Source organism: Rhineura floridana, chromosome 2, assembly GCF_030035675.1.
Source record: "Rhineura floridana isolate rRhiFlo1 chromosome 2, rRhiFlo1.hap2, whole genome shotgun sequence".
Taxonomy (NCBI): Eukaryota; Metazoa; Chordata; class Lepidosauria; order Squamata; family Rhineuridae; genus Rhineura; species Rhineura floridana.
Window position 1 is genome coordinate 123,727,009 of NC_084481.1, and position 14,924 is coordinate 123,741,932.

The 14,924-nt window shown below is 40.4% G+C and overlaps 1 protein-coding gene across 3 annotated transcripts in view; it reads right to left on the reverse strand.

The window, feature by feature from the left end:
- The window catches only part of GALNT18 (polypeptide N-acetylgalactosaminyltransferase 18), a 459,245-nt gene that overhangs the window by 65,965 nt on the left and 378,356 nt on the right, over positions 1–14,924 (reverse strand). For all 3 annotated transcript variants that reach the window (XM_061610414.1, XM_061610415.1, XM_061610416.1), the window contains exons 8-9: positions 13,875–14,012; positions 7,329–7,424 (exon numbers count right to left, since the gene is read on the reverse strand). In XM_061610414.1, coding sequence (XP_061466398.1) covers positions 7,329–7,424; positions 13,875–14,012 — 234 coding nt within the window. The remainder of the gene's footprint in view (positions 1–7,328; positions 7,425–13,874; positions 14,013–14,924) is intronic.

Below are 14,924 nucleotides of genomic sequence, written 5' to 3' on the forward strand. Positions count from 1 at the left end.
TCAATAAGTCTTTCTCCTGCTTCATTTCTGTCTCCTAAGACATTCCATATCTTGCTTGACAATTTCTAACTTTCCCTGATTCATGCTTCTCACATTCCATGTTCCTATTGTGTGTGTCGTACAACTCCGGACTCTCCTTTCGCATCTGTGCACATTGTTCTCTGGGTTTCCTTTCGACTTTGACCCAGCTGCGTCTTTAGTCACAGCGCTACTTGTACTTGTCCTTTGTTCTTCCCCAGTAGCTTGGTGAGTGCCTTCTGACCTAGGGGTCTCATCTTCCAGCACCATCTCATGTTGCATTTTGGATACTCTATTCACAGGGTTTTCAAGGTAAGAGGTATTCAGAGGTGGTTTACCACTGCCTTCCTCTCAGAGCCTGGAAAAGTTACTTTTTTGAACTACAACTCCCATCAGCCCCAGCCAGCATGGCCACTGGATTGGGCTGATGGGCGTTGTAGTTCAAAAAAGTAACTTTTCCAAGCTCTGCTTCCTCTGAGTCTGGATGCATCTTAGTCTGGTGTCTCGGCTTTGACCATTCCGCCTTGGGTGCCCCTGTTAGGAGTCTAGCGTCTTGGTCTAGACTCCTGACAGCATTCTTCTCAGCTTCTTCAACACTCTCAACACTCACGTTAAGGTGTGCATCCTAAAGGGGGTGCTATTATTTAGCCTACTTTAAAAAAAACTGCATGAAAGCAAAAATAAGGGATGGGATCAATATCTCATGGATACATATTAAATAAAAACAATATACTTGCACATGATTGAATCCAGCTTTGACCTTAGAACACACTGAGTCACAGATCTATTCCAAGGCATAGTTAGAGCTTTCATCTGGGCTCAACATCTGAAGGAAAAATGTGCCACACAGTGCTAGATCCCTGTCTTACATCCCTATGAGTCCCTGGTATTTTCACTGTTCCCTCTTTGCATCCAGGCATTGACTTCAAAAGAGGAAACGTCACAAAAATGAGGGGATTGGTAAAAAGAAAGCTGAAAAACAAAGTCCAGAGGGTCACATCACTCGAAAATGCTTGGAAGTTGTTTAAAAACACTATATTAGAAGCTCAACTGGAGTGCATACCGCAGATCAGAAAAGGTACCACCGGGGCCAAGAAGATGCCAGCATGGTTAACGAGCAAAGTCAAGGAAGTTCTTAGAGGCAAAAAGTCTTCCTTCAGAAAATGGAAGTCTTGTCCAAATGAAGAAAATAAAAAAGAACACAAACTCTGGCAAAAGAAATGCAAGAAGACAATAAGGGATGCTAAAAAAGAATTTGAGGAGCACATTGCTAAGAACATAAAAACCAACAACAAAAAATTCTATAAATACATTCAAAGCAGGAGACCATCTAGGGAGGCGACTGGACCCTTGGATGATAAGGGAGTCAAAGGTGTACTAAAGAACGATAAGGAGATTGCAGAGAAGCTAAATGAATTCTTTGCATCTGTCTTCACAGTGGAAGATATAGGGCAGATCCCTGAACCTGAACTAACATTTGCAGGAAGGGATTCTGAGGAACTGAGACAAATAGTGGTAACGAGAGAGGAAGTTCTAGGCTTAATGGACAATATAAAAACTGACAAATCACCGGGCCCGGATGGCATCCACCCAAGAGTTCTCAAAGAACTCAAATGTGAAATTGCTGATCTGCTAACTAAAATATGTAACTTGTCCCTCGGGTCCTCCTCCGTGCCTGAGGACTGGAAAGTGGCAAATGTAACGCCAATATTCAAAAAGGGATCCAGAGGGGATCCCGGAAATTACAGGCCAGTTAGCTTAACTTCTGTCCCTGGAAAACTGGTAGAAAGTATGATTAAAGCTAGATTAACTAAGCACACAGAAGAACAAGCCTTGCTGAAGCAGAGCCAGCATGGCTTCTGCAAGGGAAAGTCCTGTCTCAGTAACCTATTAGAATTCTTTGAGAGTGTCAACAAGCATATAGATAGAGGTGATCCAGTGGACATAGTGTACTTAGACTTTCAAAAAGTTTGACAAGGTACCTCACCAAAGACTTCTGAGGAAGCTTAGCAGTCATGGAATAAGAGGAGAGGTCCTCTTGTGGATAAGGAATTGGTTAAGAAGCAGAAAGCAGAGAGTAGGAATAAATGGACAGTTCTCCCAATGGAGGGCTGTAGAAAGTGGAGTCCCTCAAGGATCGGTATTGGGACCTGTACTTTTCAACTTGTTCATTGATGACCTAGAATTAGGAGTGAGCAGTGAAGTGGCCAAGTTTGCTGACGACACTAAATTGTTCAGGGTTGTTAAAACAAAAAGGGATTGTGAAGAGCTCCAAAAAGATCTCTCCAAACTGAGTGAATGGGCGGAAAAATGGCAAATGCAATTCAATATAAACAAATGTAAAATTATGCATATTGGAGCAAAAAATCTGAATTTCAGATATACGCTCATGGGGTCTGAACTGGCGGTGACCGACCAGGAGAGAGACCTCGGGGTTGTAGTGGACAGCATGATGAAAATGTTGACCCAGTGTGCAGCAGCTGTGAAAAAGGCAAATTCCATGCTAGCGATAATTAGGAAAGGTATTGAAAATAAAACAGCCGATATCATAATGCCGTTGTATAAATCTATGGTGCGGCCGCATTTGGAATACTGTGTACAGTTCTGGTCGCCTCATCTCAAAAAGGATATTCTAGAGTTGGAAAAGGTTCAGAAGAGGGCAACCAGAATGATCAAGGGGATGGAGCGAGTCCCTTACGAGGAAAGGTTGCAGCATTTGGGGCTTTTTAGTTTAGAGAAAAGGCGGGTCAGAGGAGACATGATAGAAGTGTATAAAATTATGCATGGCATTGAGAAAGTGGATAGAGAAAAGTTCTTCTCCCTCTCTCATAATACTAGAACTCATGGACATTCAAAGAAGCTGAATGTTGGAAGATTCAGGACAGACAAAAGGAAGTACTTCTTTACTCAGCGCATAGTTAAACTATGGAATTTGCTCCCACAAGATGCAGTAATGGCCACCAGCTTGGATGGCTTTAAAAGAAGATTAGACAAATTCATGGAGGACAGGGCTATCAATGGCTACTAGCCGTGATGGCTGTGCTGTGCCACCCTAGTCAGAGGCAGCATGCTTCTGAAAACCAGTTGCCGGAAGCCTCAGGAGGGGAGAGTGTTCTTGCACTCGGGTCCTGCTTGCGGGCTTCCCCCAGGCACCTGGTTGGCCACTGTGAGAACAGGATGCTGGACTAGATGGGCCACTGGCCTGATCCAGCAGGCTCTTCTTATGTTCTTATGTTCTTATGAACAGGGTCTTAGAGTAGCCCAAGGATGTTCCTGCAGATTGCTAGGACTCCAAATCCATGCCTGTTGCTTCCAATGAGGACACTGCTGGAGGTCACAGGCAGCCACAGTAATGGCCTAATAAAGCACAGAGATGTATGCAGGTTGTGGTAGTCTCTTGTCACTTCAGCTTTGGGGACACCCTCCAGAGTTTTGTTAAAGCAGGGTGGCTGCATGCTGAAAGACCTCTAATACTAGAAGAGGGAGGCAGAAAGAACTGTTTCTGGACTGGTCTTGATCCTATAAGAAAGGCATAGGTCCTAGGACCAGCCTTAAAATGCTTCCACCTCCACCAGATCTCAACACATGAAAAGCACAACACAGTTCTTTGAGATTCTGAGGAAAAAAAGATTTCCTAGACTGCTTTGTCCCAACAGCTATGCAGCCTGGAATAGTCTTTGCCCATAATCCCTTGGGGAAAGTCTGCATGAAACAGGTTATACACAGACATAACCAGAAGCAATCTTTAACATGATAAAGGCAGCACTTTCCCTACCTGTTTTAGCCACAGAAATTGATGTAGCTATAGCTATGTGTAATCTGCTCCATAATTACTGCCCTCAAAATGTTTATCTGCTAATACTAGGTGGCTAACCAGTGGCCCTCCAGGTATTGTTGGACTACAACTCTCATCACCCCTGACCATTGGGTCAGGCTGGCTGGGGCTGATGGGAGTTGGAGTCCAACAACATCTGGAGAGCCACAGGTTGGCCACCCATGTGCTAAAGAATGGTCTACCTGCTTGTATAAAAGGGATAGGTGTGGTTTAAACTGGCCTTCCAAAAACCGTAAAAGTGATGAAAAATAATCTGAAATGCATTTTACCAGCACTAAAACTTCTCTGGTGATTAGTGTCAGCCAGCAAATATGCAGGAAGGCGGAAATCTCTTATGAACCAGCTGAGTACATTTTTATAGTATTACGGTATGCTGTTCAGACAAATTTCCGACTTCCCCACATAGGTAATTACACATCAAAGTCTATTTTGAGAAAGTCTGGTCGCTGTACTTATTTGCATAATGTCATATGCAAATTCACTCTACATCAGCTCTGAAAGTCAGTGAGCGTATCCTCTTTAGCAAGGATGTAGAACTTGTGGCCCTCCAGATGTTATTGTACTCCAGCTCCCAGCAACCCCAGCCACCGTGGCCAATGGTTAGAGATGATAGGAACTGGTGTCCAGCAACATCTGGAGGGCCACAGGTTCCCCATCCTGGCCCTGCACCAACACTGTCCCATCATTTGATCTCTGGGATCTTTCCTGGCGTATGGCTATACCTTATAACAATTCTGTCCTTCCCTGCAGCAAGATTTTCCTTCCTGTTCATGATGTAGAGAATGGATATTGTGCTATGGAGAGCAGTGAGACTACAGAGCTTAAATGTCAGCCACTGCAGGCTTTATGGTACTGGGCTGCATTGTATTTTAGCAGCGTCTCATTCACGTTTCATTTGGTTCCAAAACAGTACTGTCAAATGCAGAATAATGGTAATTGTGAAGGAAGCTTTTTTGGTTTTGCCTCTGAACTATAATTTAAAATCTCCAGTTTGAATTTGCAACAGTGTATTTCCCGCATCGTTACTGCAGATGAATGATACATCAAAACAGTGTTATAGAATATTCCCAGAAGGTGAAGAATACTAAGTCTCAGTAACTTGTGAAGAACAAAGGAGAGAGTTTAGTTATTTGGAGAACACTGAGGCTCATTTTTTAAAAATCCTTGTAGGCAAATGCTGGTTAGCATAATTAAAGAAGGGTCTGGGGGGAATGATAAGTTCCAGCTCTAGCACCAGATCCATCCTGTGCAGTGTATAACCTCAGTCTGTGCAGTGTATAAGCAGCAGGATAGATGAAGCTGTTTGAAATTTCTCTTTGTCATTCATAATTTAGTCAAGTGTAACCTCACCAGTGTGATCAATATTAAAGGCAGTCAGTAAAAGAAGCTGAACTCCACCAGATCTGAAAATGTAAGACACACGGCTTCTCACGGACTACCAAGTTGCAACAAAATAGACTCAAATTTACAGCATCTCTCAATATTAAGGAAGGCCACCTTCTTTTTCTTTTGGTATGTATTTGTTTATGCCTTATCAAATGTGATGAGCCTCTGCAGTAAATTCAAGTTATGAAATTGTCAGAAGCACAGACAACAGAACAACTAGACCAGCCTTTCCCAACCAGTGTGCCTCCAGATGTTGTTGGACCACAATTCCCATCTTTCCTGACCATTGGCAATGCTGGCTGAGGCTGATGGGAGTTGTGGTCCAACAACATCTGGAGGCACACTGGTTGGGAAAGGCTGAACTAGACCAACAGAAAAAAATAGTGATAAAACCCTTTGACAAAAGGCTTGCATAGGATTACAGAACCCAAGGGAAAGTTATATCTCCAAGTACCTTCTATTAAATACTTTTCAATAAAGATACTGCTGAATCAAATACCTTATTTCAGCTACCTATCTACAGCCACTCTAAAATTGCTGAGAACAGCTAATGATGTACAGTATAAATTATGGTATAGCATGATTTATTATATGTTTTACCTGAGGGGAAGGTAATAACTCTGTAACACACACACACACACACACACACACACACACACACACACACACACACACACACACACACACACACACAAAATATCACTCATCACATAAAGCAAGCTCAAACAGCACACTTCTACTGGCATTGCCTTAGCTATGCTTTCTCTTGTATTTAAATTGTTGTGCATTATTTAACAAAAACTTGCAATGCCAAACCTCTATGGGATTGCAAGCCACTAAAAACTTCACTTGTATGACTTCTAATACTTCTGTTCATTTCCGTGGGTCCTGTACAGAAGGCATTCTTAGTTAACACTGCTCCACTGCTTACATAGCTGTGGCTCAGCGAGAGACTTCTGTGACTGATTTTTATTTATTTATTTATTTATTATTTAATTTATATCCCGCCCTTCCTCCCAGCAGCAGCCCAGAGCGGCAAGCTAAACTAAGTGGTAAAACGCTGGTGCAGTTCTGTGGCAACAGGTCTTTTGTTTGTGATGGTTCCTTGGATCTCCCTGTCTACTATCAAACTTGTGACCCACTCCTTCATGATCTTCTAGCTCAGGGGTGGGCCAGGGTTAACAGGTGGGCAGAGCCATACACCTGTCAATCACCTGATATCACAATCACATCAGGTGACCTTGTTTGCCGGCAGAGCTCTTCAGCAGCCACTTTCAAAGCACTATTTTGCACAGCACTTTGCACTTTGATCAGCTGACTGGTGGCACCTGCAACCCCCTTTTCAACTGAGCCCCACATTCCACATATGATGCCAGGTATGGGGCAGGTGGGTGTGGCTTGGCCAAAATGGCCTTTCAGGCCATATGGGGAGGCTCAAGAAAGTCCTAGCTCAAGAAAGTCTTCTGCACAACTGAAAAGGCTAGAATAGGGCTAGCACAGCACCACTGGAACCTACACATGACCCTATGGAATGCTTCAGTAGCACAGCATAATATGAAATTGTGGGACCTCTAGGTTTAATTTTGCAATTTAGGTGTTTTTGAAGAGCTAAAAGAATGATGCTGCATTTATTTAGCACAAACTAGAACATATTTATTGGAAGAAGGAGTGCGCACATTAAGAAATGACTTCCAAGATTTTACAAATTCTTTTAAAACATCTTGCAATCCAAAAAGTATAGCGGTGCAAGAAAGAAAATAAATTTCACTGAATCCTTTCTGTTATATTCACATTAGGCCTGTGTTTAAAAGATCAATAATAAAGGTGTATGCCAATAATTCATGGTAAACATAGCCCTATAATCATTGTTTTGTTCAAATTCTTCCAGAGTGAATAAATGAAGCACTAATTAATAGACTAGTGATTCTCATCAAAACGGCACAAATAATGCTTCCATTACTATAAAACAGCTAATAAACAGCCTGAGGAGATTGTAATAGGAAAAAAACCATTGTCAGTTGCAATATGGTTCCTCCCACGCATCCTACTAAGAGCAGCAGCAAGATACAAGATCATTAGTCTTACTAACCTGGGGTGTCATTCCATGGCAGATATACATGATCGGAATATTCTCTGTGTCTGGCCCCTGATCAAGGCACAAATCACTTTTTAGGGAATTCTGCAGCTAGAGAATAGAGGCAGTGGGGAAAATAGAGACAGGAGAAAGAGAAATACAAGCTTGTTAAAACAAGTATTACATCTGATCAAAGTTACTTTAACTACCTATAAGAAGCAAAACACAAAATTGCTTGAATGTTTAATAATGTAACAATACAGCATCATCTATAACATAACTTTTACATTCTGATTACAATCCTGTAAAATGTTTGGATCTGCAGAGACCGTCACTGGGATTTCAACATCACAAATGAATTTATGGTTACTTATTTTATGATTGATTTGCTTCTGGGTTTTCTTGGCCTTTTCCCAATCAGTTTAGCTGAGATTCTAAAATTGTCCAGGACCTTTAATAAGAGGGAAGAGCCAAGCATCTAGGCTTGGATAAGTTAACGTTTTCATGCCTCCTTCAGGATCACTCCTCCTGTGCCCTGAAAAGTCTGTCTGGGAGGTTGTGAACCCTCTTGAACAATGTGGCTTGGAGTCTGAGGGCGGGCTACTGATGGAGGGGGGAATTGACCAAGAGGACATTCATGGAAGGAAAGTTTCCCATTCCCTTGTCTCAATAGCAGCCCTCTGTATACCATCATACTTTTTTCAGGAGAGAAGCTTTTCTGGGGTGGGGGACACATGTGGCTTCTGTTAGCTCCTTTAAACTAGTTCATCTTAGGACCCAAATAACAGTTTGCACGTAAAAGGTCCAGATTCTTTTTCTGACATCTCAATATACATAAGAAGATAATATAAGAAGGGTCCTGTTGGATTATTCCAAAGGCATATCTAGTCTAGATGTCTATAGGAAACCCACATGAAGGAATGAGAACAATTGCCCTCTCCTATAGTTGCTCCCCAGCAACTAGTGTTCAGAGGTATATTGCTTCTAAACCTGGAGGCAGTATATGACCATCATAATTAGCAGCCATTAATAGATTAATCTTCCATGAATCTGTCTAATCTCCTGTTACATCCAACAATAAGATGGGGCTGGGAAAGACTCCTCTATGAAACTATGGAGTGATGCTGCCAATCAGTGTAGACAATACTGAACTAGATGGACCATTGATCTGATTTGTTCCAGAAGGCCTTAGTTACATGAACAGCATGGAGACAGACTGAAATTTCCCCATTAATCTTGAACTCTGTAGCCTATGAGCAAATCAAGTGAAAACAATGGAACTGCATGAATCAATACCACTGAAGGCCTGGTCAAATTGGCCAATTTCCAAAGACTTTTCTGACAAATCTAGAGGACAGGCCACATAAAGTGGGTTTAGAAAAGCAATGGGCACAGTGCAACAGAAATACAGTTGGAAACTAGATGAACAGCTGCATCCACTACTGATCTTTACTGTGTCAAGACAATTTCATGTCTTGCACAAGTACCCTGTAAGTAGGTTAGCTTTCTTTCAGAACTGCAATGAGAAAGCTGGCACAGCTGATACCTTTGCAGGACTGATCTGAGCTTTTAATTTATGCCTGTCAAATAAATGTTGGATTTATCCAACAAGTGTGTGACAGAAAACTCAGTTATTCCTTTGCTTTGTTCTGTTTCCCCCCTCATTTATATCTGTGATAAAAGGGGCCCTAGGCACCATACCTAACAATAAGAAACACTCTTCCCTAAAGCGAGAAACCTCCAGTGTTTTTTGGGTTTTTTTGAGATTCTGACCCAGGTTTGGATTGCTGATGTTTAAAAAAGAAATCATCTTATTAAACAGAGAATTATTTTTCCCAGTGGCCATTGGATTTTTTTACTATCCCAAGCATATTTGTTTGGAAGTAAATCCCATTAAGTGGAATGCAATGGGACATATATGTTTATATAATTAGGAACAGGCTGTTACCCTGAGAAGAACAATCAATTTTATTAGGAGACACTTTCTGATAACTAAAACACTGCTGGTATCATTCTCACGTTTTCAAGGGAAAATTTACTATGTGCGACCCTTACATGGGGTTGGAATGCACAAATGTCAATGCATTATTTAGCTGAGGAATTACTACACTGAAGGCCAAGATTCTCTTGATCTCTTGACCCGAGTCTCATGTTTTAATTACTGTGATGTTTTAATGGGATTACTTTATTGCACATTTTAATCTGGTTGTTTATATTTTAATGGGATTGTTTTGTTATGTTAATTATGGTGTATATTTTTGAGTATTCTGTAATTCAACAATGTTGTGCAAATGGTCTTTATGTTTTATAAATTTTGTAGAATCTATATGGTCATTAAGCAGTATACAACAACAACAATAATAATATGTGTGTTGTGGAAAGTGTTTTCATGCCCCTGGAGTGAGAATCCAATCCAGCATGAAACCGTGCCCTGCCAGGGTGAGAGCTGGGGAGAGTGGTGAGTTTTTGTCCCAGCTTATCTTCTGTTTGCTAAGAATGTGGCTCCACTACTTTGAGAATATGGAGAAGAATATCCTCAAGACGGAGATTCTGCCATGGTGCTGCTGCTGCCTGCCTGCTCTCTACCACTGTGACTGAGAAATGCGAGTGGATTGCAAACCTCTTCTCCAACACCACATTTCAAATGAGTTGATTTTTCTCTTATCTGCTTTTTCACTGTCCAACTTTCACATCCATACATAGAGATCGCGAATACCATGGTCTGAATGATCCTCACTTTGGTGTTCAGTGATACATCTTTGCATTTGAGGACCTTTTCTAGTTCTGTCATAGCTGCCCTCCCCAGTCCTAGCCTTCATCAGTTTTCCTTTTTAACTTTCATCAGCATTTATTTCAACTCATTACTTGTTTCTGCTGGTAGTATGGTATAGTCTGCATATCTTAAATTATTGATGTTTCTCCCTCCAATTTTCACACCTCCTTCATCTTGGTCCAATCCCGCTTTCTGTATAATCTCCATATAGATTAACAAATAGGGTGATAAAATACACCCCTGTCTCATACCCTTTCCGATTGGGAACCAATTGGTTTCTCCATATTCTATCCTTACAGTAGCCTCTCATCCAGAGTATATGTTGCGCATCAGGACAATCAGATGCTGTGGCACCCCATTTCTTTTAAAGCATTCCATAGCTTGTCATGATCTCCACTCTCAAAGGCTTTGCTGTAATCGATGAAGCACAGGGTGATTTTCTTCTGAAATTCTTTGGTCTGTTCCATTATCCAACATATGTTTGAGATATGATCCCTGGCACCTCTTCCCTTTCTAAATAAAGCTTGGACATCTGGCATTTCTCGCTCCATATATGGTAAGAGCCTTTGTTGTAGAATCTTGAGCATTACTTTACTTGCATGGGATATTAAGGCAATAGTTTGATAATTACTGCATTCCCTGCGGTCCCCTTTCTTTGGAATTGGGATGTATATTGAACACTTCCAGTTTGTGGGCCATTGTTTTATTTTCCATATTTCTTGACAATTTTTAATCAAAATTTGGACAGATTCAGTCTCAGTAACTTGAAGCAATTCTATTGTCATGCCATCTATTCCTGGTGATTTGTTTCTTCCAAATATTCCAAGTTCAAGGTTCTAGTTTTGGTGTACAAAGCCCTATACAGCTTGGGACCAGGATACCTGAAAAACCATCTTATTCCTTATATACCCAGTTGATCACTGCACTCTGCAGGTGAGGACCTCCTCCAGATACCATCTTATCAGGAGGTTGGTTTTGCACAACATAGGAAATCGACCTTTAGTGCGGCGGCACCTACCCTGTGGAATTCCCTCCCCTTAAATATTAGACAGGCACCATCTCTGTTATCTTTTCGGCACCTATTGAAGACTTTCCTCTTTCAACAAGCCTTTTAAGTTGAGACCTATCCCAGTCTGCATCTGTGTTGGAATTACTTTTTAATATATAGTTAAACTTTCTTTTTTAAAATGTTTTTAATCTTAGAAGATGTTTTCATAGCTTGTTTTTAAGTAACATTTTTGAAGATGTTTTGTTTTAATGTGTTTTAAAGTTTGTTTTTATGATGTTTTAATGTTTTTAGTGCTTTTGTTTGCCACCCTGGACTCCTGCTGGGAGGAAGGGTGGGATATAAATCAAATAATAATAATAATAATATTGAGTGCAGCTTTCACCTCACATTCTAAAATTTCTGGTTCTTCCTCATACGGTTCCTCCATGAATGAATCTGTCATCCTTGCATCTCTTTTATATAGTTCTTCAGCATATTGCTTCTTTCTTCCTTTTATGTTATCTTGGTCAGCCAGTGTGTTCCTCTGTTGATTATTCAACATCCCTACTTTTGGTTTAAATTTCCCTTTAATTTCTCTAATCTTTTGGAATGGGGTTCTTGTTCTACCTTTTTTGTTGTCCTCCTCTATTTCTATATAATAACTATTGTAATACTTCTCTTTGTTCCTAAGTACTAGTCGCTGGATTATTGCATTTAGGGTCCTGACCGTGTTTCTGTCTCCTTTTGCTTTCCTTCTCTCTTTAACCATTTTAAGAATTTCTTCAGTCATCCATTGAGGTCTTTCTTTTTAACTAGAGGTATTGTCTTTTTGCATTCTTTCCTGATAATGCCTCTTACTTCCATCCATAGTTCTTTTGGTTCTCTAGCAACTAAATTTAAAGCCTCAAATCTGTTCCTTATTTGCTCTTTATATTCTTCTGGGATTTGTTTAAATTGTATTTTGGAGTTGTGATTGTTTTGTTGTTCTTTAGCTTTTGGTGATGTCCACATGTACATTCGTCTTTTTGGTTGCTCAAAAAATGTGTTTGTAAGCAAGAAATTACTGGCTTCACAGAATTCAGTAAGTCTTTCTCCTGTTTCATTTCTATCTCCTAAGCCCCGTTTCCCCACAATTCCTAGTTCTTCTCTGTTCCCTGCTTTTGCATTCCAATCCCCCATGATTATCAGAACATCTTGTTTTCGTGTGTGATCAATTTCTTCCTGTACTTCGGCATAAAATCTCTCCAATAACTCTTCTGTGTTTGTCGTTGGAGCATAGACTTGGATGATGGTTATGTTAATAGGTTTTCCATTAAATCTCATTGATGTCACTTGCTCAGAATTTGCATTATAGCGCCTAATTGCTTTTGCTACAGTACTTCTCACTATTAAAGCAACCCCTTTTTTTCTTAATTTCTCATTTCCTGCATAAAATATTTTGTAGTTGCTTGATTGAAAATGTCTCATTCCTGTCCATTTTAATTCATTCATGCAAAGTATTGTAATGCTGATGCGTTCCATTTGTTGCCTGACAATTTCTAACTTTCCCCGGTTCATGCTTCTCACATTCCATGTTCCTATTGTGTACATCGTACAACTCCGGACTCTCCTTTCGCATCTGTGCACATCAACCTCTGGGCTTCCTTTTGGCTTTGACCCAGTGGCATCATTAGTCATAGCACTACTCATACTTCTAAGTTGTCCTTCCCCAGTAGCTCACTGAGTGCCATCTGACCTGGTATTCTCATCTTCCAGCACTATCTCAGGTTGCATTTTGGACACTCTGTTCATATGGTTTTCAAGGTAAGAGGTATTCAGAGGTGGTTTACCACTGCCTTCCTCTGTCTGGATGCATCTTTGTCTAGTGTCTCAGCTTTGACCATTCTGTCTTGGGTGACCCTGCTAGGAGTCTAGCCTCTTGGTCTAGACTCCTGACGGCATTGCTCTCAGCTTCTTCAACACTCTCAAACCCCCTCACCATGCTAAGGTGTGCATCCTAGAGGAGGCATATACAGATTAGATTGCTAGAATATGCTCTGTGATGGGCTGATTTTGAAATGTGTACAGAAAATGCTCTGGCAGCAGTCAGAATGTTATCTAGGTTTGCTTTTCAAAGCATATTAGTCTAGTTTTCTTTAATCTGCACCGGCTGCCAGTTCCTTTCTGGGCTCAACTCAAAGGGCTGGTTATTACCTACCTTGCCCTAAATATATAGGACCAGGGTATCTGAAAGGCCATTTTCTCCAACATGAACCTGCCCGCACACTGGTCTGTTTCACACATAACACTAAGCCCTGATCTGTTTAGCTGAATGCCTGAACCCAGCCCAGCAGAATAACCATGTTTTGTTTTCTGGTAACAAACCACAATGTGAAGAGTATATTCATGGTAAATTCCCAATTATATTCCCCATCAGCTGATGGTAGTTTGTAAATAGCCATTTGCACAGGGCAAGTAAGAACATCCTTCAGGTGAACCAGCAGAAAAGTGTAATAGAAAGTATTCCTTCCTGCCCTCTCCTCACCACTTTTGAGCTACAAATGACTAGCCTAGGTATGCATATGAGAAGGAAGTCTCTACTCTAAGACGACAAAGCACAACAGAAACAGAGATAATACAGAGCATGTATGTGTGAGGTATAGTATCATAAAAACCTTATATTGACTAACAGTCAGCCAATTAGTTAATAAATGAGCCAGTTTGTCCTAAACTTTTATTTGGAAGAAAGCTCCATCTGCAAGAATTGTTTCCCACAGCTGTCCTCCTATGAATGATCAAGGTAAATAAACAGAGCTCTTACCACCCCATAAGCAACAGTGTCTGAGTACATTCTCATTTCCGGATATACGCTGACAAGGTACCACCTAAAGGTCTTGCATTGCAGCTTTTTCCTCAAGGCTTTCCTTTCAGAAATATCACCAATGTCAATTCCAGAATCCTGTGCACACGGGCCAAAAAAACATGTTAGAGATATAAAAGCCATTCTTCCCACTCTCAGGTGGTTCATTTTAAATTCTCTGTACTGTGATGTACAGTTCAGTGAAGAAGAAGAAAAAGAAAAAGGAACACAGAGATATGCACTGAAGCATGATTAACATATTTTAGCTGCCTAAAATCTGTATTCATACACAATCTGAGGTATCTGTGTGAGTGTGTTTAAAGATAAAAGTCAACATCATTTGAAGGGCTAATCTAGAATCTTTCATAATCAATGGACCACTTCTCACTGACTTCAATGGATTTTGAATCAATTTCCACAGTAATAATATTTTTAAAGCAATTCCCAGATTCAAAAACAATTGATATAAAATAACTAGTTGTCCTGGAAACTACCTTTCTGCTGGCAAAACTATGGCCTATTTTACAGATTCCATTTTCAGGCAAATGTTGATATTTGGCTTGCTTGCTTCACGGAAAAGATTAAAAACCCTATTCACCTTTTTTCAGTTATAAGCCAACCCTTTTTCTATGTTGATAAAAACATTTCAGCTACCATTTCTGTTAAATAAGGTATTACAAAACTCTTCCCTCCACCACCTTCCCTTTTTATTACATTTTATGGTTAAGCTTTAGCTGGTGTAACACAGTTTTCTGGAGTTCAAGATACATGAGTTTCATAAAGAGCCTGTAAGTGGAGATCAATAATTTATCTCATTATAAGCTATGCAATGGGGATTTCTACAGAGGCATCTAAATGCAAATTTAGGACCAGTATTTGACAGGCAGTAAAATGAGACATTTTTACTATAGATTATGTCCTCACCCACAGCATGAAATACTCCAACGAGATACAGAATAAATAAATTTTACATAAAAATATTTATAATCAAGTAGATTAGAGAGAGAGCCT